This window comes from Uloborus diversus, chromosome 7 (genome assembly GCF_026930045.1).
Source record: "Uloborus diversus isolate 005 chromosome 7, Udiv.v.3.1, whole genome shotgun sequence".
Classification (NCBI taxonomy): domain Eukaryota; kingdom Metazoa; phylum Arthropoda; class Arachnida; order Araneae; family Uloboridae; genus Uloborus; species Uloborus diversus.
In genome coordinates this window covers 36,482,436-36,509,305 of record NC_072737.1, presented here as the reverse complement: position 1 = coordinate 36,509,305, position 26,870 = coordinate 36,482,436, and the positions used below count along the sequence as shown (strand labels likewise).

At 34.1% G+C, this 26,870-nt stretch overlaps 1 protein-coding gene across 1 annotated transcript in view; it reads left to right on the top strand.

Moving 5' to 3' along the window:
• LOC129226658 (protein outspread-like) overlaps nucleotides 1-26,870 on the top strand; it is a 106,198-nt gene that overhangs the window by 12,406 nt on the left and 66,922 nt on the right. Inside the window, exon 2 of the mRNA XM_054861288.1 lies at nucleotides 8,667-8,799. Within this exon, the coding sequence (XP_054717263.1) occupies nucleotides 8,680-8,799 (120 nt within the window). The 5' untranslated portion in view covers nucleotides 8,667-8,679. The remainder of the gene's footprint in view (nucleotides 1-8,666; nucleotides 8,800-26,870) is intronic.

Genomic DNA, 26,870 nt, shown 5'->3' with positions numbered 1-26,870 from the left:
GCCCCTAAGGGGGTCATATGGCCCCCTTTGAGAAACCTTGGTATAGAGCTGAGGGATTCAAGCTTTTAAACTTTGGGGAACTTTTGGAGCTTATCGTTTTCTTGAACGAATCTTCTGATCCTAGAGTAGAAAAAAATAGTATACCAAAGTTTTATCTCACTCAAATTTGCAAAATTATTTTTGAATCTTTATTTTATCCCTATACAAACGTTTCAACAAGAAAATGAATAGCAAGAAAGCTACGGGTTTCTTTTCTTGGTTTTCCACAATATATATTTTGAGGATATAAATCAAAAGTAATAAACAAAATAGTTATTTTTACATGCATAATCTTTTCGATCGTAAATAAAATTAAAATTTGCTAAAATTTTGACTTCGGTGAAGCAGCTAGTGATCACTTGCGGAACTCCAGCCACAGTTTCAGGAAACCCTAAGGTTCTGCGGAAACGTTTAAGTTCTCTGGGATAGAGCATTTGTAAGGAAAAAGCTAAGTTTATAAAATGATTTTCAAGTACTTCATCTGAAAAAAATACAGATTAATTGTGTTTAACTCGATGCTTTCAGATTTAAAGACCGCGGTTATGTAAAAAACAATAGAAAAATAAGCCAAAGGATAGTCTGTACCGCAAAACCAATCAATAGAGGAACTTTTTGTAGTTAAAAAATATGCGGTTTTAATTAACACGGAAAAGTTTTTCTTTGCCATTCTATGAATTATGCGGCACAAGTTCTAATAACTGAGCACGATTTGTCCGCAAACAATGCCGGAAGCTACTATTTCAAGCTATTGACCCGTTGAGGACCATGGAGCACATGTGTCCCCTAAATTCAAAATTTATTTTGTAAATTATCAAATACAAATAATTTATTAATTGCATTTTTTCCTTTGTATTGAGGCATCAGAATCTTAATATCAGCATTAAAAAAAAAAAAAAAACTTCTTAGAAAATACATTATTTTTGACACGAAAGCATCGCAAAAGTTTTTCATTAAAACCTACAAAGCTCACCACATTTTGTAAGTTAATCACTTGTCTATCGTGATCACCAATATGCACCAAATTTAACTGAGAATCTTTTAACAAACTCTTTACAAGTTGACCATGACTACCTGTCTAAGTTGACAACTTAAGTAATGCACCGCAAGGGTTTAACTTACATAAGTTTCAATGTTTCCGAAATGAACAATAAATTAAGAAAATTTTAGAAAATGGTTGTTGCATTGCATTTCTTATGGACCACACAGTCATATGTGCCCCAATCATTTGCAGAAAAATACTGAACCAATTTTTAAAAAACTTGACATCAGTGATTTTTTTTACGTTGTCTTCCAGAGCTAAAGTGCATCAAGTCTATTTCGACTTAATCTATTTTAGCTATAAACACCTTACTTATCAACGTAACATTTCGTCGCCAAACTTTGCTACCTTCAGAGCTAAAATGGATTAAGTCGAAATGGACTTTACCATTGCAGCTCTGACCCCATCATTTAATAGTTTTACTCTAGGCACAATAGTTTTACATACAAAAAGTCTATACTCTGCGGTAAAGCTCGTCATATTTTTTGTTTTATATATATATCATCACAATTCAAATAAACTATAGGAGGCGCTGCTGTCACTGGCAAATGGCTGCTGAAAAAGGTAAAACAAACAGATTCAATAACTTATAACCTGCTTTTAAGTGAATTACAGTTCTCTTCGTGTTTATGTTTTTTTTTTTTTTGTTATTTTGAAATTACACTACATTCGGAAACAGTCTGAAGCCTACGTTTTTAACCAAAGGAGGCATAGAATATTTTACCTCTTTCCCTAATTTCTTGAATCACCAGAAGGTGGCGTATTCAAGCTCAAAATTTGCAAATGCAAGAGGCGAAATTTGTTTCCAAGGCAGCACGAAACTTAACTCGAAAAATCATTGCCACCGTTCTTGCAATCATATCTTTTATGTAGCAAAATAGTATGTAGCGCTAGCTACAATTATAGTTGAAGTAAAAATAATACAATTCTTGAAAACCGCAGACGGTTCAAATTGATTGCCGACTATGAGAAAAAGCGGCCATGAGTTTGTTCATTTCGTATTTTCCTTGAGCTATTTGAACTTCATTACCCTTTTGTGCCAGATTTACTCCTTGAAGTGTTTAATTCTCTTATTAAATTCCGATCATTGACTTTCCTCGTAGGGAAAGGCGTGTTAGATAATTTCATTTCTTCGAGTCTTATCACAGAATCTGATATTTTGTTTAAAGATAGTAAGGGCTTGTCATTTCTTTCTTCTTAGGTGTGGCCTGTATCTGCTTGCTGTTATATTCCACGGAAGAATTACAACTATTTAATTAAAGAAAAAGTTTTTGCTCATGATGTTTTTATTTTATGGCTATTTTGTTATTCAGCTGTTCGTAGCCATATCAGTTGTGAGATGGTATCAATTCTTCCTCTGATATAAGTGGACTTTTGAATTTATTATTCAAGAATAATTTGAAGAAAAGTATTCGTGTAAATTACGAAGTCACAACCATGTCACAAATTAAGACTCGAATATTCCGAAACTGGTTTCTGGCAAACAGATGCAATTAATAAAATAGACATCAATTAATGACAACAAGTTATTGGTTTGTAATTTACTTTCCTTTTCCATTTCCCCATGTTTTTTTGGAAAATTTTAAAATATTTTGAAATGTATATCTGTCTGCCTCAAGAGTCATTTCAATGTGGGGTGTGGGTCTCAGGTAAAAATAATTCAAGAACCACTGCAATAAATGAAGAGGTTGGCATTACGTCATTTTCTTTCCAACTTTATTTCGTTTCTCAAGTTCAAAGCTAAGAACCAAAGATATTTTTTAAAGCTTCTACAAGCGTATTTCTAAAAAATAGACTAAAATGGTATTTTTAAAACTTAAATTTTGGAAAATATTCTGGAAAAGTTCCCGACTTCCTAACGCCATCAAAGGCGAAAACTGACTTCAGTTTGAAGAAGATTCGGGAGAGAATCCTCCCTTGAACGTTGCTAATAATTTTCAACGTAAATTTAGAGCTTTCTTTGGGATAGGGCTGAGGGGTCGCCTCCTCCCTTTGTAGGAAGAATATGAATTAAATTAATTTCCTTTTTCCTTCAATAAATTTTTCAATTTTAAGTTCAATAATTTTCGATGATTTTAATGTATTAGTAATGTCTCAATGAAAAGGTGGCAAATAAAGGAGCCGGCCCGAGCGGCAGAAACGGTAGCTACACTACTGATTTACATTGAAAACAGGAAATGCACCTCAAAAACACACTCAGGCGCATTTTCACTTTGTGTTTTGAATAAAAATTTAGCGTGAGGGGAAATGAGGAGAAAAAAGCAATTAGAAGTCAAAACAAAAAAATTATATTTTGATATTTTATAACTTTTTAATCACGAAATGCAAAAAATACTAAAAGTAATAGATCAGTGGTCTACTCTATCTTTTCTTACCCGAGTTTATTGATAGGATGATCACTGTTTTCACGTACATTTCAATTCACTCCTCAAAAATAATTTTCCCTACGCTAAAAAATGTCAAGCAGTATTTTCATGCCTAGAAAAAAAAAAAAAAAATTGAATTCTGTGATCCCGAACTCAAATTATGTTTTTTACAATCACGAACTGCGGTAGGACATTACTTGTTGGGTTTCTTGTTTCTATTAATGGCTTTTATCGCAACCATAATTTGAATTCAAGACGTCGAAATTCAAATGAATGCCAGGGACTGGATGCTGGATGTTGTGTGCTAGATACTGCTTTTGCGTAAAAAGGATTGTCTAAAGTCGAGATGGTCGTTTATAAATAATTCGATTCCGAGACACATGGACGCTAGGGTGGTTCAAAAATACACGTGAAAAAAAAAGTTTCTCTTAGGGAGAAATCGGGACACCCATCAATATTTTTAGACTTGTGAATAGCAATAAACTGGAAGAATTTTAGCTTCCTATTTCAACTGAAAGAGGGTGCTCAACCCCCTCCCCTAAACTTCACAAGCATGTGGAGGAGGGTTAAAAATACATTGAACTGAGAGAAAAAACAATGCTACATGTTACAATATACACTAGCAATATGCATATACATTGCAACAAAATAATTATTCACACAAAAAGAAAACAGCTGGGAAAATTAAATGTTTCTAAAAATGTGGTATTTTCTATGCTACGGCTAATGTTAAATGAAGGGGTCATTGAGCACCCTCTTAAAATTTGAGTAAGAAGCTAAAACTTTTACAGCATAATACTATTAGTGAGTCTAAAAAAAAAAATAGGGGGTTTCCTGATGGACTCTAGCTGAAATTTTTTTTTTAAACCACCCTAATGGACGCCTGCGATATAAGCATAGAAAAATATAATCAAAAGACGCGGACTTCTTTCAACGGTCAAGTGAAAACAAGAAGTAATTCGTGATTGCTCAAAAAAAAAAAAAAAAAAAAAAAAGTAGTATCTCTATACATGTTGCGGTAAATTGTGAGTAATTCTGTGATTTTACATAATCCCGATGATAATTTGTAATCACCACAAGCCTTGATTAATGTAATAAACTATTGAATAAATATCAAACTTACACATACATGAGTGTGACTGTGCGTGTGTGTGAGAGAGAAAGAGCATAAATCTTTGAAGCACACACACAAAAGTGAACAATTACAAAAGTCTTCTCACTCTCCACAGGAAATCCTTACAAAAAGTTGTTCCAGTTCAAAGTTCAACCGTTCTTTGCTATTCAAGGAACTCTCATTACGGAAACATGCTAAATAATTCAAAAACCTTTAAAAAAATATATTCACGATTTCATACCCGGACAGACATAGTGTGCAGAGCGTCCATTCTTGGCATTCTTTCCGTTTGCTCTCGACCTCTCGTTTATGAAGACTGGCGAGAGGCAATCGGTTTTGAACTTCTTTGACCACTCTTAGAATCTTCTTTAAGATGGATGTTGGATGATTTAGTTATTTATGTGGGAAAGTTTCTTGCCGTCGTGAAATAATTACTACTTTTTTTGTGAGAATTTGAGTTTTCTCAATCCATTGGGCACGAATGGGACATTTTTACACTTGAATTTGACCTTTATTCCGCGAATTTCAAGTTTTAGCTTTTATTTTCTGTATAATTAAAGCTTAAAATTCCAGGAATAAAGTGCACTTTAGTTGTTATATTCTATATATTATTGCCGACAGAGTGGTGTAGTGGTTAGATGCTGATCTCTATATCACAAAGGCGCAGGTTCGAACCTGTTTCCAGTCGGTGGATTTTCCAAGATGTTGAAAACCGAAAGCATACACGTCGAACAATTATGCGGCAAGTAAAAGATTCCTCGAGTATTCATTTGACTTGGAGTGCACTTGACAAAATTAAACTTCTTGTGCAGTTTCGCATCTTTATCTATTGGGACATCTGGGCGTTGAAATTCTCGTAATAAAACCAGCTACCGATAGGGGTGCCACGTGAAAGAGTGGATGCTATATCGGGGGATCTCACTAGGTCTGCAAAAGGTCATGGCTCTAACTCAGCCCCATTAGATTTTGCCCCCTATATATTCTAATCTAAGGAACTTTTATGTATCATGATATAAAGTAGCAACAACTTTCTAAAAAAATTTTTTGTGTTTAAAAACTAATGATTTGCACTTATTTTGAATGTGACAGCAACACTCCGAACCACCTAGAAATCGTTATTTCTTCGTACATTTTTTAGAAAGTTCGTACTTTATTATAAAGAACGTTATGCATAATGGTTCCTTACATTTAACCACAGGGTGTCCATAATTTAGCTACCCTACTTTAAAGTTGTCTAGCGACCAAACTTTTGTTTCGAAATTAACGAAATTTTTTGTACAACATAATAAAGGGGTGGAAATTTATTTGAGCGAATAAAAATAAATAGTTTCAATTTCGTCTGCTGAGGACGTTTTTGATGAAATACATTACTTTTCGATCATCAAACTATGTGACTTTTAGTTTTGGAGGCATTTGAAACATCTCGTAAATCGTTTAGAACAAGAACTTTACCTAATCTTAAATACAGCACATGCACATCATGTAATGTTCATTTCATTTCCCAGAGCATACTGTGGTCAAGTGAAATACATTAATTAATTAATTAATTTTATTAATTTAAACTCCACCAATCACCACTGTACCAACCAAGTGAAGAACATACTTTCTTATAATTATAGAAGGCAGACGAAAATGATAGCCCTCATGTTGAACAGCCTCTGATTAAAGATATGTTTTAAAACCATCGCAAGTTTGTAACTCATAAAAAACGCTCTCTGGTGGCGACATTTTGAACTATTTTTTTATTCGCTCAAACAAATTAATCTCTCTTCGTTATGTTCTATACAAAATGTCATTAATTTCTGAGCAATCGCTCCTCCGTTGGACAAATTTTAAAGTAGAGTCGTTTTAATTATGGAAATGTATACGTAAAAATGTCACACGTGTGCAAATGGATTGAGAAAGTTGGAGAATTGAAGACCTCGTAGCAAGAATGGGACAGCTCCACTTTGCCAATGAAATAAATAATTTTTTTATCTTTCATTCTGTTCAAGAGTAAGAGATCTCCAACCAATATTTCATAAGATGTCAAGGAAAAAAAGCTGTAACAAACTACGTTTCAGGAGATAAACGGTAAACAGCTCCTCAATAGTTCAATGTATTTTTTTGAAACTAAAGTTATTTATTCATGACTCAAATTGTGTTCTTCTTAAAATCAACCATTATTCAAAGCATTATTAAAAATGCAATTGCATTTAAACTGTTATATGTATTTGGAGTAAGAACGAGGTAGTTTCAATACATAGCAGTTAATTATACATAGGAATGCTTCGAAACTCCCTTCTCATGATATCATCGAACTCGAAAACTGAGGCATTTGAAACTTCAGTTTCGAAAAATTACAGGAGGAAAGTCGCTGAATACATTTCCCCCCTTACACTACCTGTTATGTCTACAACGGTGACTAAAATTTTGTGAAATGAAGGAGGATGGTCTCAAAATGCCTCCTCCTAACATCGACAAAGATCGTCTAAATTTTTTTTTTGGAACTTGAACTCCAAAAAACTTCCAGGAGCAAAATTTTAACCTTTACGTCATCAAAACTGACCTAACACTAGCGTTTTAAAACTTCAATTCGGAAAAATTGCCGGTGCAGAGTCCCTCAAGGGAGGGACGATCGCCTTCATCGCTCCTCCCTTGTATCCGTCCTTGAAACTGATCCAGAGGAATTTTTTTTTTTTAAACTTTCCTTCGAAGAGTATGAATGGTTACTGTTACATTCTACGACTTAACATTGAGCATACTTTTACGAAGTAACTAGATGATATATTTATTTGTGAAGACATTGTGGAGAGTTAATTTATGAAATATAATTATTTTCATGTCAAATGTTACATCTATATGCTAACTGGTCCATTTAAACTTCCGGAATCTAAATAACTCCAGAGCAACGACGTTGATTAAAAACGTTACACCCATAATTACAAAACGAAAGACGAATGCCAGAATTCCTTCTCTAACTATAGATCGTTTCCGAAACTCAACTGAGTTTGAAGATTGAACAAGAGATGCAAAACATTTCAAAAAGAAAATTTTCCAACGTACTTCTAGCTCAGTTACTCAATTTAATTCTTGTAAGATTTTTTTTTTTTTTTTGAGCATTTATAACACAGGTCGACACGATTTTTGGTTCTGGCTTCAAAGTATTAAATTGTGGTTTGTTTTATGTTTCTAATCAAGGAAAAAATAATTATTTTGATCAAAGCTTAGTTTTGTAGAAATTAGAGGATTTTTTTGAATTCTTAAGTTGAAATACAGAATTTTTTTTAATAACTCAAGTAGAAATTTTTTTGCTGAATACTAATGCTTTTAGTTTAAAAAAAAAAGAAAAAAAAACCCCCATAAATAACTGCTTATAAATGTAAAATAATGAAAAATCAAGCTCAAAAATGAATAGTTTTGGTGATTTTGGTATGTTTATATGGACTGTCTTGTATTAAACCCTATATATAATTTAGGGTTTTAACTTTTATATTTGCTCACTTTGTTCACAATAAATAAATAATGCACATTTTGCACAAAATAATAAAATATGGCAGCAAGATATTATGATTTCGAAGGTTTTTTAGAAAACTTCTAATACCGGTATTAATACTGGTATTCCGGTTTTCTGAAAAAATATCGAATACCGGTATTGCATTTTTGGTCCGGTATTGCAATCCCTAATACTAGCTTTTTATTAAACACTGGCCGTCTTTGGCTGCCAGATAATTCTCCTTTTTGCGCTATTTGCTTTTTACGCCACATAGATTTTACTCGACTACTTCAATCAATATCAATATTATCAGTACATGTATTTATATTTATCTATCTTTGTATCTACTTGTTTCAATTTCTATCTTTACCTTACTTATAACTTAGTGTCACATTGGTGAATTAGTCTTGAGCATTTTTAAAATTTCATATTAATGGATCGTTAGATGTTTAAATATTATGAACTAAGACTTATCACTGAGTTATCTGAAATATAACCGCTTATTTAAAGAGCATTGCATTCCCAAAACATCAATTTCTTTTCTCAGCCGCAATTTCTTTCAAGAAATGTTTTGAATATCCGTGAGATTTGAAAGAAATATTTTTGACAAGTGCGTTTGTTTCTCTTCTTCAGGTTGCCTTCTGGGATGTCGGCTCTGAAATCTGAATGCCGGAAGTTTTCACCGAACGTGTTCAACAAAACCAAATGTCAAAATTGCTTTCGAACCAAAGAAGCCCATTCTGCAGAGGCCTTGGAAAATAACAGGGTAAAGTGTTTTTTTTTTCCTCTTTTCGTCTAGCGTTAATCTTAAATTAATTTTTCGTGCCTGTAGTAACATTTCTCAACTTGTGAGCAACTGTATTATAGCATTTGTTCGGCATCCAATATTTCATTCATTTTGAAATGTTTATTAAAAATAGAGTGGCCATTTTTTTTTCTTAAAACGGTACATTTAAAGGGAGTTATTACCATAAAACCATGTTACTAAAATAAAACCTTTAAAAAAAATCAATTGTTCAGTGTTTTTATGTTGAACATTTTCAAATCAAGAGCTTTAAGCCGACACCGAATTCATGTTTCTATGTAAATTGAAAGTAACTAAAATAAAATTAAAAACAGACATGCGATCAGCTAATTAACAGCAACAATTCAAACGCGATTTTCTCTAAACGTCAATTTTTAAAGCTTTTCCATTTTCCGAAAAACAATTTTACATATTGCTGTGATGTTTTCACCACAGGTTATTTACATATTCATTATTATACTGAAGGGAAATATTTGCATTAGGACTCACACTTTTTCATAAACGGCTGTTTTTACTGTAAAAAACGGTGTTTCATTTGATTTAAAAAGTTATTTTTGGTCAAAATTTGATAAACTATGAAATTATATAAATTGCTTTAAAATTTCCCTTAAATGGACCCTGAGATGTCTCTTGAAACCACTGAAAATTCTAAATATTTATCATTAAAACATTTTGAGAGAAAGTGCATAAAATTATCGACTAAACATTGCGCATTTTCTTGTCTGGTGGTCCAAAAAAAAAAAAAAATCTTTTTCCGTATTTCGATATTGTGTATGTATTTCTGAAAACGTGCCATTGGTTCATGAAAATTTTGAAATTTCTTAGTGAATTTCGTGATCGGCCACAACTGCGTGGAAGTTTCGACCAAATATTGTTTTTATTAATCTTTGTAGCAAAATTAGTAGAAAAATGTATTTTTCTGTTTTCGATGATGGGTAGTGCGGAAAAAATGGTTGTAGTGTAACTAAATTACCATAAAAATAGAGATGTCTAATAAAATTCATTTCTTTGCCATAAATCGTAGAAATTTTGGCAGTTGACTGTTTTTTTTTTTTTAAATAACATTTTAAATAAATTTTGTCAAAACGTTACAATACTGTTTCCGCCGCATTCATCTGAAATAGTTATATATTTTGTCACATATGGGTGCCATCTTGGCGATGTGTATCTCGGGCCTGAAATTTTTTTTGGAGGAAAACAAAACATGCTTCTTTCTTAGCTGCATTTTCACACTGTTAGATTCCAAAATTCCGAGACTATCAAGGAATCCCCCCCTCCTCCTGCCTGAATTGACATAGATTCTCCCTTATAGACTTTAAAGTATTCAAAAGACAGTAAGCAATTGATAAGATGTTTTCTATGACAACCAAGAGGCAACCTTTATTAACTAAATTTATTAAAATATATTTCAACAAACTAAAAAAAAAAAAAAAAAATTAACTTGAATTCTGAAATTTTGAATTCAAGTTATGTTTTTCGCAATCACGAGTTGCGACAGGACCTGCTCATTGGGGGCTATTGTTTCTAGAAACGGCTCCTGTCCCCAAAGCCTGCTCCTTCTCCTGGGTGGTTACGTGTGTATAGTTGTGTGTATGTGTTTGTGTGCAGGAGTGTGTGTGTAGGCGCGCGTGCGTGCATGTGTAGGCATGTGTGTGTGCGTAGACTTGTGTGTATGCACGTAGGTGTGTGTGTATGCACGTAGGTGTGTGTGTATGCACGTAGGCGTGTGTGTATGTGTGTAAAGGCTTGTGAGTATGAGCGTGCGTGTGTGTAGGACATGGACGCCCCCGACCAGGAGAAACGGATTCAAGGAGGCAGTGCTCGGAGCTGCCTCCGCAGAGGACGGTGGGCGGTGGTGCTGGTGTCCCTGGTCCAAGCTGAAAAAGGAACCGAACATCAAAGACGGTCAAGTAAGAACAATAAGTAATCGTGATTGCTCAAAAAAAAAAAAAAAAAAAAAAAAAATACAGCTTTGCACTTTGATCTATAAACATGGCCACTAATTCAAAAAAGTGACTGCTATTGAAATTGTAGACTGCCGGCTATTGGCGACTAAACAATTTCTCGGTTTTTGCCTTTTTACTTTTTTTACTTGCCCATTGCATTTTCTTCAAACAAAATTAATCGCTGTAGGCGGGGCTTAATTTACATGAGAGCTCACGAGGCGCTTCTCTTCATTTTTCTGAAAACTTGAACATATTATGTGTGTGAAAATAAGTTCTGAGCATAAAAGGGCTTCTGTACTTCTGTTTGAAATTAAGCCACGGCTCTGTAGGTCGTAGAAAGTGAAAGGAAATTAAAGTAGTGAAAAGAAAATGTTAATAAACGCTAGAAGGAAATCTTAAACCACTTTACTAAGTTCGACCAGTTTCCGTTCCGTGGATGATTGGACACTAATTCTTTCACTTATTGCAACTCAAAATTGAATTGTAGAATAATTAATTCTGTTATTTAAAAAGTAACAGACATGTAAACTTTTCATTTGGATTTCACGAAAGTCGTTGTGAAATTTACACAAAAAATAAATGTTTATTAAATGCAAGATAATTTTATTTCTATTAGGGAAAAAATATTAAATTGGATTTCCCAAATCAGAAAGACAAACGGACCTTTGACCGCCGTATTTTCCTCAATTAAAATTTATCGCTTTTGGTCGTCAAACATAAAAGGAAAATAGTGAAAACACAAACAACATAGACATTAACGCAAAACCTTAAACCATTTTACAAAGCCTGTGCAGCTCCCGTTTCAGGATGATCGAACACTATAATTTTATTACTTATTGCAACAAGAAATTTAACGTTATTTTAAAAGTAGCGAAAATGTAAACTTTTGATTTGTTTTTTATGAAAGTCTTTGTTGACATTTTCAAGCAAAATAAATGTTTATTAAATGTGAGAGATTTTTTTTTCTTTTTCTGAAAAATATATTAAATTGCCCAATTAAGGTCCTCTTAGCACCGTATTTTCCTCAAGTAAAATTTATCGCTGTGGGTCGTCGAAAATGAAAGGAAAATAGTGAAAACAAAAACTAAATATAGACATTAAAGCGAAATCCTAAACCCTTTACTGAACTCTGGCAGCTTCCGTTCCGTGGATGATCAAGCACTAATCCCGTTATTTATTGCAACAAAAAATCCGTCGCAACTTTCTCTCGTCAAAATAGAGGTTTGTCTTCGTGTTTTTTGTTTTTAATTCGATCCTTCGCTCTGCTCATTTATCCATCATTGCCAGCAGCGTCAGAATTCGCGCGTTTCTTGCCTTTTTCGGGCACTTCGAATGCCCCATTAAGAGCGTAGGGTTGTTGACCTCGTCTTTGGGCAACGGAACCAACTGATCAAGAGCTCCATTGTTTTTGTTTTACGTTTTATTTTTGTTTTTACCATCGTTCGCACGGGACCTGCAGAGCTTGACCAAAGGGCAGGCCCTTACGTAAGGACTGCGTGCTTTGTAAACAAGCGGAGAATTGGACGTGCTCTGAATAGCTTACAACTGCTTTCGCTGGTGAATGTTGCGGATCTTTACTTCCGATTGGGCAAACAGAACCAGATGTATGACATGTATCTGAAAAGATTTCATTTTTTTTTCTTTGTTTTATTAAATGTTGAAACTTTACTTAGAAATCTTTTTAACAATATCTTCCTCAACTAACTCTCTAGAGAGTTAACTTCCACGTGCTGTACAACCAAGGGTGCCCACCCTCCATCCCACGTTCAATGGCGCAAATCCCCCTCCCCCCCCAAAAAAATCTCAACCCTCTTTCCTTTTCTTATTTTTTTAGCTCTTTTTTATTTTGTTTATTATTTAAAAAATATTTTTTATTTATTTATTTATTTATTTTTAATTATTTATTATTATTATTATTGTTATTATTTTATAAAAGTTCTGTGCTACGCCGATGTCATACACATACATATGCACACACAAACTAAATAAATAAATGAAATAAAATACAAACAGAATAAAAGAAAATAAATAATTTAAATTAAAAATAAAACAATAAATAAATTTAAATAAACTTTTTTTTTTTAAATCCCCCCCCATTTTGATGGTGCAACTTGCGCCTGAAGTACAACTTTGTTTCTCCGGACTAACGGAGACCATAGGCAATCCGGATAAATGAAAATCCGGATAACGCGGGTAATAAGTAAAACACATTCTTAAATAAGCAGACTAATCTTTTATTAGGCAATAAACAAAGCTTTGTTACAAAACTGCATTGTACTGTTTCTCCGCAAGTACTATATTCTCTTTAGCAGCTGCAGTGATGTCAGACTGACGCTCCAAAGTACGCCATATTGTTTGTACTTCATTGTATGTTCTATGCAGTTGTACGTTCAATCAAAACAAAAACCAAAGAAATAAATGAATACCTTTGTGTGGAAAAGTGAATATTGATCAACAACGTTTTGACGCACAAAATTAGCAGATTCCTGCATGCACGTGTTAAGAGGTTTCAGAGAACCTTTTTTCAATGCAAATAGTGAGCTTTCGGATGAAAAGACATCCAATTATCATAATTTGAAGTTATTATTTTAGTAAATATATTTTTTTAACTCTACTAATTTCATCCGGACAAACCAGAAATCTGGATAAACGGAGACCAGATCAACGAGATTCTACTGGATTTGGTTTTTAAACAGTAAAGAAAATGAAAAACTGCGTCAAACTTTTCCATGTTATGACTAAGACACATTTTCAACACCTCTGAAGCGTATTTTACGCATTAAAATTCGGAAATATGTTTCAAAAATTTAGTCAAACGTATTTTCACACTTCGTATTATAAATAAAAATATTACTTCGCGGAAAATGGGGAAGAAATCGGAATTTAAAACTGTCCCATTTGATTGTTTTGTTTTTGCTTATTAGGAAAAATCTCGAACATTCTAAAAGCAAATATTCAAAATAGTGCACATCTCTTCTTTCCCTGCCATCTTCAATTTCATCTTAAGAACGTTTTGCAATGGAATTGATCACCAAAACAATAGATTTGCATTTGATTTTATAATCTTAATTTTTTTTGGTGATATTTTTTATTCAAATATAAGCTACATCGAACTCATTGGTCTCGGTGGCCGAGCGGTATTGCTCAGCAACTGCTTGCAAGCAGAGAGGCGCGGGTTTGATTCCCGCCTAATGCCCTGCGTGTTCGTTCTTCTGATTTCCTTATATTGTAATAAATCTGAATTGTGCTATCTGTCTTATGTGTCTGAGCAAAAGTCGAACTTCCACCTGAATGGGGCTCAGTCAAACGGAAGCCGCTGATATTAGTCTCAAAAACGGATTAACGGTTCGTTATCCATCACCATTGGTACTCCAAGGGCATCAGAAACAGCAACAAGACATCGATGTCGTATTCCTACTTCTAAATGTTTACCATAGCATCGAAAATAACCCATTTTGAGAATTTACAAAATATCATTACATGTTTCATGTGAAACTCTCGGTAAGAGTTATATTTTGTCAAAATTTTCTTCAATGAGTTCAACATTAAGCATTTATAGGTAAAGATATTCTGGATTCATTAGACTTCGATTGTTTCTCATTTGTTCTTTCTATTCTTTTTTTTAAATAAAAAGATATCGTTTTTCTTGTGAAATACAATTGCTTACTCACACGACCACTTCATCACTCAACACGTAATTCAGTTATCAATTACGTTTTCTTTCCACACTCTGAGTGAGCTTGCTGAGAAAACAACTTTACGATGAACACTCGCCTGATTATATAAGACAGGGGGTTCTGAAATTTTTTCGACCCTTGGCACCCTTTGACGAAATAGATTTTTCCAGCGGTACCCTAGTCCATCTCTGTTATATAAGCTAAATGCGAAAAATAAGGCCATCCTAAAGTTCATAACCAAATATCATGCTCATTTATGACTGAATTGGCACCAGCTTTTGCATATTCATAAAATTTCCTAATTGGGCTAAAAGGTACTTTTCCAAGATATCAAATCATAGGAAAAAATGTTGGCACATAAAGACATTTTTCTCTTTGAATTAGTCAACTACATAAATTAGGCTTCAAGAACAATAAACAACTTTTTGTTTTGCTAGTAAATTACAGTTAAGCATGTAGAAACAAAACTTACCGTAAAATAAAGTTTGATAGTTTTGACATTTCTCTTCAGTAATAACTTTTGCTACATTGTTGCCTGGTTATCAAAAACTGCTTATTGAAAAGGCTTAATCATCAGTCAGGCTTTATGATGACAATGAAGACACGATACAGCGAACTTTTGTTATGCTACATCAAAAAATTGGTGGATGTCTTGATTGGTCTACATGGCCTTATTTGGCACCCCAACCTAACATATCGAGGGAAATCATGGACACTTCGCGGCACTCCCTTCCTCTTTCTACGGTACCCCAGGGTGCTGCGGAACCCAGTTTGGGAACCCCTGGTATAGAATAAAAAAGTTTTGAAAAATTCTTTTTAATTCTAATAGTTGTTTACAAAAATGCATTAAATTATTATTTTTCTTTTAGAAATGTTTTCGATTAAATAGTGTGATACAACAAAACACTCGAGATATAATTCAATTGCAGATTGCGCTGTCCACACCCAAATTACCAATACACCATTTCGTAAAAATTCTAGAATAAACACCTACACTCAAGAGCTACAACTTGGAAGAAGAATAAAAGTCTGTTTCGAGAAAAGGAGTATTTGATTTCCGAATACAAAGTGATCGTACATAAATCTTTTCTGAAGTGCATTTGGTTTGCGCTGAGTGAGTTTTGCACAATGTTGCGTCACATACGTTGTGACGTCTGTTGTTTCACACTTAGCTGTCCTTTTTAAGAAGAGAAATCCTTTCGAATGGAAGTATAGCAGCAGTCCGAGTATATGAAATTTTGGTGAATTTTTACGTCGTTGATTTTGAGTTGAAATGCGTCAATGCTTCCACTTCACATTAGAACGCTACTTGAAGAGTCCAAATGGATTTGAAGTAGTTCTGCAAATGAAATTTGTGTTCTTCAGTTGATCCGACAAGGGTTTTGTCATCACAGATGTTCCGATGTAGCTTTTATTGTTTTATCGATTGACTTGAAAGAAAGTTATTGTTAAATGTTTTATTTTTAACATTGTTTCTTTGAATACAAAAAGAATACTTCACGAAGGACATTTTTATCTTCAAATCAACCACTTTTTGTTGGAGATATGCCGATTTAATCTATGTGAGAAAAACATTAGCTGTATAACTTCTGATGTATAGTGGATTTTTACATGCGTAGGACATGACCTATTGTCACAGAAAAGACAGCAGCCGTCCATTCTATTGTCATTTGGTAGAATATGCTCGAATGGATCGAACATGTGAACAAAAATTGTCATTTCCCTGTGAAAACCTGAATGCGAGAACTACAGCATGGTATGGCATTGGAGAACTAGTGGTACCCGTACGGCTTTGCCCGTAGTAGAAAATTAAAAGGTCTTTTGGTTCGCCTGTATATTTACAAATAATGTGTGGTGAATTTCCCGCCAATTGGTGTTCCCATATTACGTTTCTACGTTATGATAACTTGGTAATTTGCTCGTCCACCTTATGATAGTTTTGCTCTGGAAAATGTTCTTAAAATTGGAATAGTAAAATAACAAAATCGAATTTTCAAAAAAATCGCTTTGAGGTGCACACCCCCATTCTACAAACTAACTTTGTGCCAAATTTCATGAAAATCGTCTGAACGGTCTAGGCGCAATGAGTGTCCCAGAGAACCGGACATCCGGACTGAAGGACTTCCAGCTTTATTATTAGTAAAGAAGATAGGAATTCTCATATTGTGTGGTCAGAGGCCAACAATATCGCGCACTTTATTAGCGAAGTGAACCGGCTTTTTCCTCACCTAGATTTTAACAAAAGCAATCGTTTAACTCTTCGTCTATTGGAGGTTGAGGTATCAAAGATGAAACATATTCTTGACAGATAGAGGCATGGGAAAAGTAATAGTGTGTTGTATCTGTTAAATTTCTCGCAAAAAAAGAAAGCTGCCGTATCTCTGCTTGCATATGCGCAACTACGTTATTACAACCTTTCGTTCATCACCCCTTCATGTTACAGAAGAGTTAAAAAGATAGTGTATGGGGGGGGGGGGGTGCGGGGAGTCCAGTGGCGTCAATGTTTCCCAAGAGCAAAAACACACTCCCTCAAACACAGATCAATTGTCCCCCGATAATGACACTCGCCAAAAAGAATAATACCCGTGAAACACCCACCAAAATTTTTCAATGGTGCAGTCTGTGCCATGACCCCTATCCACTCGTGGCATGCAAGGCCTAATTAAGATATCAGGAGGACCTAGGCCAATCACTTTTTTGGGTGTCCCCCTATGGCCAAACCTTACACTTTTGGCCACTCGCTGAAACAATTTTAGCAATGGGGGGGGGGGGCTAATTCGCTCATTTAGTATCAGGCTCTGTGGGAACCTCTGGCTACTACACGAAAATGCAATGTGTGAATACATTCTGGCCTGATTCAAGTACTAGACCTCTCGTAGAAAAAAACATGGCCTTCTTAACCCATAATTTTCCATACTTGTTAGCCTGATCTTCTGTATAAACAGGGCTGTGGAGAATCAGTCTGATTTTGGGTTTAAGGAGTCGGAGTCGGGAATTGAAGGTTTAAAGTTCCAAGAGTCGGAGTCGAAGAGTCGTCATTTTCCCTCAAAGTTCGTAACGCTGCCAGTGCTTGCGTGGTCGGAGTCGAACTGATTTTGGGTTAAAGGAGTCGGAGTCGAAGGTTTAAAGTTCCAAGGGTCGGAGTCGGAGAGTCATTTTTCCTGAAAGTCCGTAACTCTACCAGTGCCTTAGACCATTGAAACGCGAAGTCAAACTTGCGGAGTCGGACTCGAACTGATTTTGGGGTAAAGGAGTCGGAGTCAGAGTAGAAGATTCTAAAAATCCTAAAATTTCCGGAGTCGGAGTCTTTTCCCGCTGTCTCCGCAGCCCTGTGGTTACAGTTTCCAAAAACTTGGGCCACACACTTCCCATCTCCTCAATGTCGAAACCTTGTTCTTCCCGGTATAGCGTTCAAATACGTAATGGTAGGGCGCGCCAGTTTCTCCCACTGTTGGTCTACGCCTCATGAAGCCAATGATTACGCCTCAATAAGTATCCGGGATGCGTGCGATACTCCCTTTTCTTAATTGTTGCCTCGCTCCCAGCCTGGCTATTCATCCGTCTCCTCATCGTTTGGATAATGGAACTCAACTCACCCCCAACGCAGAGGAGTCACATTCTTGTGCTTTTTCGGCGGCAAATGAAAAAAGTGTCTTTCGAGGCAGTTAGAAGTCAACTACTTCCTTTTTTTAGCACTTAAAAAAAAAAAAAAACAAATTTTGTGTAAAATTGGCATAGTTGAGCAGACGAGACGAAATATCGCACACTGGCAAGAAAAATGACATAACTCAGGGGAAAAAAAAAAAAAAAAAAACAGGAGGAGAAACTTTGGAGAAAATCAAGTTATTTGATCTGTGACCTTAACTATGTTTATCTGTTTTAGAGGAGTTTAGTGAAAAATAGACGTGTTACTGGCTTGGATTTTAGTTGGAATATTTTTGAAAAACTACTAAAAAAGTTTCTCAACTCAACTTAGCGCCAATTACCCCTCTCTGTTTATCGAAACAGAGGTAAACAGTGTCAGAGTCAGAGCTCAACTTCTCAGAGCTTCACAATACGTAATACATAATATTTTTAGGAATGCGTGCCAGATTTCTGAAATGTTCGACCGGGACACCAGAATCCCTGCGTCGTAGGTATTCAAAAGTGTGCACAACCTTGGCCGGTTTTTAGACTATTTCATTCTTAATGCCATGAATAAATGGTTAAGAATTATAAACCTAAACCAGGGCCTAATGATAAATGACTCATGCAGATAAATTTAAACATTTTATTTATTGCATTTCTGTATTTTCCGTTTGATTTTATCGATCATCGAGGCCAAAACACAATTTAAAAGAAATGAATTATTACTTAGTATTAGTTAATAAAATTAATTTATTAACAACAAATACTTAATTAAAATACCAGAAAGCACAAGAATGAATGTATTTACTTTTCTCATAATTAAAAATAGAAACAGAAAAGTAACTCTCCCCTTGTTTGCGCCACTGGCTCAGTGCATTCTTGTGACTTACCACCGGAACGCCCTGAATGGTTTAACTCCGACTCGGAATACGCGGCAAGAGAGAGTTACGAACATTTCTCCTCATTTCCTAACTTTTAGTTAGCGTACATTCTAAAATAACTCGGTTCATTTTCAACCGACTTCAAAAAGGAGGCGGTCATCAGTTCATACCGTATTTTTTTTTTTTTTTTTTGTCCACTCGCAGCGTCTCACCTAGTGAACCGATTTTGACGATTCCTTTTTTAATGGATAGGGGATGGCTCAACTTAGGTCCCATTATTTTGTTTGACCATATATGTTCTTCAGAAAAAAGTTATGGTCAGAAAGCAGTAAATTTCATGCAATTTCCCTATTAAATGATTAAATATAAAACCCATCGTTACAAAAATTTGGTGCCATACAACAGTAATATTAATAGTAATTTAGGGGATAATTTTTAATGAAGGCTTCTCTGAAGCAAGCATCAAGTTTCTTCAGTGTCATTGCTCTAGTAGGGGTAAACCTAACCTGGAAGCGAGGTAATGCAGTGAATAGGATCTGCTTAGCCTTCACAATGCTATCAAGTTAGGTTTGCCTCAACTACAGTAATATTTTTATCGTTATCACCTATGCCAATAACAAATGATCTGGGCTAAGTAAAAAGATACAGGATTGCATCACAAGCAGCTTGTATGATGTGAAATGTAAATTAGTTAGGGAAACCGTAATATTTAGATAGTTACAATAAAATTAACACACAAATGAATTCCAGAGAGGAAAAAAGATAAATTTTTAGTGCCAATCGCTTAAAGTTAAAGGCGTGTTTATAGTTTGTTTTGTATGGAGCATTTTTATGAAAAGAAATAAGGTGAAGTTTCGTGATAGTAACTTCTTACTATTTCTGAAATATATTTACACTAAAAAGAATGAAATAAAAAAAAGTTTGGAAAAAAAAAAAAAAAAAACCGACTTCCAAAATTGCTTTAAAAAGTGAAAAATAACTTTACTCGTTAAACACCATCGATAATTTTTTTAAACGTAATTTTTGAAGTTGGCGCAAAAACGATAGATAACATCATTCACAGCCATAACTCAACTACAACTATAAATTTAACCAGGCCCAATTTCTTCACTACCACATACTTTATGCATTGATGACAGCATATTTGAGTAACGATATAAATATTTCGCTCCTAACTTTGGATGATTCGCTGAAAAAAATATGAACGAAGCATATATGGTTACACTGGATTTTACTTTTTGGTTTTGCACCAACTTCAAAAATTATGTTCAACAAGAATTATCGATGATGTTTAAAGAATCAAGTTATTTTTCACTTTTTAGAGCAATTTTGAAGTAATTTCTTTTTTTTTTTTTCAAATTTTTTTTTATTGTTACAACAAAAATAGGGTATTCCAATCAGAATTTTGAAGTTAAGTGTTCGTTTTAGTTTTAATACACAATCGAGTCTCGACCTATACGAGGGATGCGTTCCAAGACCCCTCGCGTAAGTCGAAATTTCGCGTTGTGCAAAAATGTATGGAGTAGAATTTTTCATAAACACATCCAGTTATTTTGGACATTTGTAAACAACCTTCAAACTGTTTTAACAAAATTCTTAACTATATATTTCCTTTTTTATACACAAAGAACTGAATTTTTATTGTGTTTCAAAAAAAAAAAGTTGTTATTCAACATAAAAATACTGTTACGATGAACAAAATAAATCGGATAGAGATATAAAATGAAACTGTACGGTACGTTTAGTATGTAGTAATAACAAAATGCAGCACTATAATAATATTGAACAGATACAGTAAATATATTCGTCGGACTTTTTAGTTGTTCAAGCATATCGAAAATCTTTACTTTTTCTTTGATTGTCACAAACTTTCTACTTTTCGTTCCATTTTCACAATTGTAAGATAAATTATATTTCATCAACTTCATATTTAGAGTGAAAAAAATAAATGAAAGATGCGAAGTGGTTATTTGTTTACACTAACAAAGCAATGTTGAAGCTAGTAAGGGGTGGGGATAACTTCAACTTTCAGTGATGCTAAAGGGGAAATCCATTCACGAAACCAATATTTAATAGCCAAAAACCAAGTCCCGCGATTCCCTTCCGAAAATATTTGTGTTGCGGTCGAGGAATTCGCGTTATCTCTAAAATTTTTCACTCATGAAAAATTCGCGTTATAACCATTTCGCGTCAAGTCGAATCGCGTTGTAGCGCAAGTCGACTGTACCGTTAAAAAAAAAGAAAAAAAAATGTTTCAACAATGGGGTTGTTTCCTTCAGTCAAAAATACTACTTTTAGTCACTGAAATTGATAGAATAAGCAAAAAAAAAAAAAAAAAAAAAAAAAAAAAAAAAACATGGACCAAGCAAATACTTTTATTTTCCCAACAGATATTTTTAATTATTTTTTTAAAATGTCCGATTTTTCAAACAAGGCGTATTCTTGATGACGTCACAAATGGTGCGCTTTGGCGCATCTTTCCATTGAGTTTCCACGTTATGATAATCAAGAAGCGAATTAAATAATTGTGCTCTACTCTTGCTATCAACCATATGGTTGCTAATACACGTGAATAAAGATGCGAAATGCGAATTAAATATTTTGCTCTGTAAATGGCAACACTGAATCACATTTCATCATTTGTTATGTCATAGGCAGAAGCGTAAACAATGAAAGCGCACCGATTAAAGTAATTTTTTTTAAATATCATACTTAAACAAATTATTTAAAAATGGTCAGATCCTATGATTTTAAGTATGCTCTTTCAGAAAAAAAATACTTTTTTAAAATTTTGGAAACGACCCCAATCAAAAAACGGTTTTAATTGATATCAATTAGTACTTTACTATTTTCCTAATATGCATGACGGCTAAGTAATTAAATTGCTATTTCCTTTTGTTTCGCAGCTAAAATATCCGCTGCCAATAAGATCTAGTTTAACCGTGATCTCTTCTTGAAAAGGAGATCTACGATCACTGATGAATATCTTGTGACCTAATAAATGAGTCGTTGAAGATGGAAGATGAAAAAAAAAAGGCAGTTCTCTCTCTCTCTCATTTTTACCTGGATCAGAGGTGACCTTGGGAAGCGAGAAAGGGAATTCTTGACCATACTCAACTTGAATGAACAGCTAGGAAAAAAGAAAAGAAAAAGAAAAAAAAAAGAGAAGAAGAAAGGGAAAAAATCATCATGCAATAAAAAATCAGGATCTAGTTTTTCTCATTCATCAAACTCGTCATTATTTCCATTTGCCCAACTACTCGTTAAATTTTATTGTTTTCTTTCAAAATCTGTTGGTTTCCTGTAATTGATTGCACTTAAGCGCATGATGCATAAAAAACCTTTACAAAAATATACTGCGATTCATCATTTGTAATGGAAACAGTGGAAGATGAATAATTTTTTAAAGATGAATGTTTATTTTTTTAGAAAATCTTTTTGTGCCTTAAATTTGGAGAGATGTTTAGATGGTTTGTTTACGATCTCAAAGGTTTGGGTTTTTGAAGCAACAAGTTTTACCATTGAGGTGAAAATTAAGAAAAAGAAAATAAAAGCATCTACCATCCATTTGAATTTTGACGTCTTGAATTCAAATTATGTTTTTCGCAAACATGAATTGCGATAGGACCCTACTCGTTGGGATTCTTGTTTCTACAAATGGAATGAAATGAAAATGGCCAAAAAATTTGCACCCGTCATATTATGACTGATGATTTTCTAGAATACGAAATACGACACCTATTTGTTAAAAAGAAGTGAAGATTAGAATGCGGTAATGAAGATAAAGATTTTATGGCAGATATCCACCAGTACATCCAGTACATTTATCATAAAGATAATTTAAAGCGTATATACGTTTTGTATTTTTATTTCTTATCAATCTCAAATGAAGGGAATTAGTAATCTAGAAATTTTGTATTGAGATGAAGTTTTGCTGATTAAGTTCATTTATATTGCGTTTTCTCCTGAAAAAACGTAATTTTATGCAAATATTTCTTTTTTATGAATGTAAAGTCTGCTTGAGTTAAGCTCTGAAAAGAATATGAATAAAATCAAACCGCAGACGATTTGTAACCATAACGGCAAAAATTTCGCTCTCCGCTCTCTAACAGAGAAAAAAAAAATAATTTGAATTTAACATCTTGAATTCAAATTATGTTTTTCGCAATCACGAGTGTGTGTATGTAGGCGTATGTGTTTGTGTGTGGGGATATGTGTTTGTGTGTACGGGTTATGTGCAGTGGTCGGAAGTAGCGCGCTACAAGTAGCGACGCTACTGTAGTAACTACATTTTTTAGTAGTTTGTAGTGTAGCGCACTACTTTTGAAAATAAGTAGAGTAGCGAGTAGTTAGCTACAAAAAAAAGTAGTTTGTAGCGATTTCTAAAAACTACTTTTGAATAAAGTTTCAAAAAAATAAATAAATAAATAAATAAATAAAAAACGAGGTTTCAAACAATCTGACTAGTGCAAGTAAGTCTTATGCGAGTACAACTTGCATCAATCAGATTCGAAAGACTGAAAAATATGAGTTGACATCAAACATATATTGACGCCATAATTTCTATCTGTTTGACGCCATTAGTTTGTTTGGCACAAAAATTTTCACATTTCCGCAATATTCGCTTTGAGTGGAGCATGACTTAGAAAGAAAAGAATAAGTGATTACTGACAAGTAGTACCACGTACTACGTTAGTGTTTTCTGTCAGCAGAGAATGTCCCGTGGATGAACATTTTATACGTCAATATCCGGCTAATATGGAAGCTACTGTAAATGTTATGGAAGAGAATGATATTGAACTGCTTTGGCCGGCTAACAACAAATATTACAATGTAATTGAAACGTATGATGACGGAAATTTTTCCGTTTCATGCAAACTTTGCCAGCTAAGCTTTCGATATCAATGTCATCGACATATGCAGCCGAATCTCAACTTTCGCAAGGGATGCGTCCCAAGACTTCTCGCGTAGGTTAAAATTTCGCGTTGTGGAAAGGGGTATACGATTTTTTATGAACATAATATCATTTTAGACATTTGAAAACATCCTTCAAACTGCTTTAACCGATTTCTTAAATTCCTATTACCGAGCTTAAAGTTAGAGAACTGAAATTTTTCTGTATTAAAAAAAACAGTTAAATACGGTTAGGATGCACAAAATCAATGGGAGAGAATGACATAAAATGAAACAGTAAGGTACGTACATATAGTATGTAGCAATAATAAAATGCAGTACTACAATGGTACTGTACAGTAGATACAGTAATAAATTCGACGCACTTTTTAGTTGTTCAAGCATATCGGAAATTTTTAAATTTTTTTAGTTGACAGAAACTTTCTATTTTTCCTTCCATTTTGAAACTTTATATAAACGGTCCACTTATGTGAAATTATGTTGCATCAAGTTCATATTTAAAATGAGAGAGTTGTGGAGTAGCGATTTGTAAATTAACAAAGCGATGTTTCGACAAGTACAGTGCGGAGTACTTTTGCTTTCAGTGATGCTGAAGGGAAAGTCCATTCACGAAACTAATATTTAGTGCCCAATAAAGAAGAAGATACTTAAGACTTGCGATTCCCTCCCGAATATTTTTGTGTTGCGGGATGGGGAATTCGCGTTAGCCCTAAAATTCGTTACTCGAGAAAAGTTCACTATTTAGCCATTTCACGTGAGTCGAACGTAATTTAAAATAACACATTGAAGTAAAGTAAACATTCTTAGCTATGTTTCATGTTTCGGATATTTTTTAATATTTAATTAAAATACTTGTACCATTTGGGATATTTTTCCTATTTCTTTATTTTTTTCTTTTTTACTGATGTAGTGTTGATATATCAACAAAATAAAAGCCAATTATTAAATATTTTAAGTTTTTGAGGTCATTCAGTGAAATTGAAAAATGCTTTTATTTTATTTTATCAGAAGCGTAAGAAAAGAGATGATGTCCAGGTCCGAACCAGTAGCTTGAAGTTCAAAATCAATTAACTAATTTCTACAAAATATAAGCTCCTATAAAAGTTACTCCTATGATAAAAATTAAAGTTTCTCGTTTGTTTAAAAGATGTTTTTCACCGTCAAATCAATTTTATGTACATATATGTATGTCTATGTAAAATTTTAATCAAGTTATGACTGCATCTATTTATATTTTCAAGTAGCCGAGTTGCACTTCTTGAATGAAATATTCACTGTCAGGAAAGGATAAAAAACTTGAAGGTTGGAGTCTTTCAACTTTTTTAAATCCTTTCTTGCAGTGAATATTCGTAAAAATCGTAAAAAATGGTTTTAATGACAAATTGGTTCAGTTTATCCATTCATCAATCCATTGAAAGAATAAGTAATATTCCTTGTTCAAATGAGCCCATTTATTAATCTAAAGCACTTTTTGAATTTTTTCATTCAATCCTCAAACGGTGTGTATGTGTATGCTTTTCATTTATTTATTTTTTAAGAAGTAGCGACTACTTTTCAAAAGTAGTTTGTAGTTGCTACATTTTGAAAAAAGTAGTTGTAGTTAACTACTAATGAAGTAGTTGTAGTTGTAGTTCGTTACAAAAAAAAAGTAGTTTTTCCAACCACTGGTTATGTGTATGTGTGTATGAATGTGTGTGTGTGGGGGGGGGTATGTGTGTGTGTGTGTAGGCATATGTGTTTGTGTCTGTGTGCAGGCATGAATGTGTGGGTAGTTGTGTGTACGTTTTTGTGTATGTATGTGTGGGTGTCTGTATGTATGCGTTTGTGTATGTGTGTGTGTATGTTTTTGTGTGTGTATGTGTAGGTGTCTGTATGTATGCGTTTGTGTATGTGTTTGTATGTGTGTATGTGTTTGTGTAGGTGTGTGTAGGTGTATGTGTGTGTATTTGTTTGTGTAGGTGTGTGTAGGTGTATGTGTGTGTATGTGTTTGTGTGTGTGTAGGACATGGATGCAACCTGGAGACGGCTTTCGCTAGAGGTGCAGCATTGTGAGGAGCCCGTCGACGGGTGATGGTGCGGAGGGTGGCGATGGTAAAAAATCAAAGGAACGCCAAAAACAGTGAAGTGAGAACAATAAGCAATCGTGATTGCTCAAAAAAAAAAAAAAAAAAAAAACCGTCTTCATGGTAATCTGAAAAATCAGAGCAACGTTAACTTTGGACAAGTGCAGATAATAAGCAATTCGGGAAAAAAAATCGTTTCTTGATCTTTCTTTTTGGTAAAAATAAAGCGTTTCGAGATTTATTATTCCTTTGTTGTCAAAAAAAAAAAAAAAAAAAAAAGAAGAAAAAAAAGCTTAATTTAGAAAATGAAAAATAAAGGATAAAATGTCCCCTTAAATAATGTGTTTTTACAACAAATTAAATTGTTTGCACAGCAGCTCTTTCTTCTTGTTAAAAAATAAAACACTCTGAATTTGCTTTTATTTCCGTTGCCAAAAATAAAATAAATAAATTGAAACTTCAGAATGAAAATAATAACAAATCATCCACATTCATTATTTCACTGGATAAACCAGAGCTGCGGTGTAAGAGTTGGAGTCCTGGAGTTAGAACCGGACTGATTTTGGCGGAAAGGAGTCGGGATTCGAAGATTTAAAATTTCCAAGAGTCGGAGTCTGTCATTTTCCCTCCGAGTTCAAAACTCTATCAGGGCTGCGAAGTCAGAGCCGGAGTAGTGGAGTCGGACAGATTTTGAAGTAAAACTGTCGGATCGGGGGCGCTTTCACGGAGGTCACTGTGACCTTCCAAAAACGTTCTTATTCGGAAAATTTTGTTTGACAATTCAGCAAAATTATCATCATCCGGTAAAATTTGGAGTTCTATTCGCCAAAATTATCATCATTCGGCGAAATTTTGGGTTCCATTCGGCAACGTGATAATTTCCGCCCTCCCAAAAATTTAAGCTCATGGCACCCTTTAGTCGGG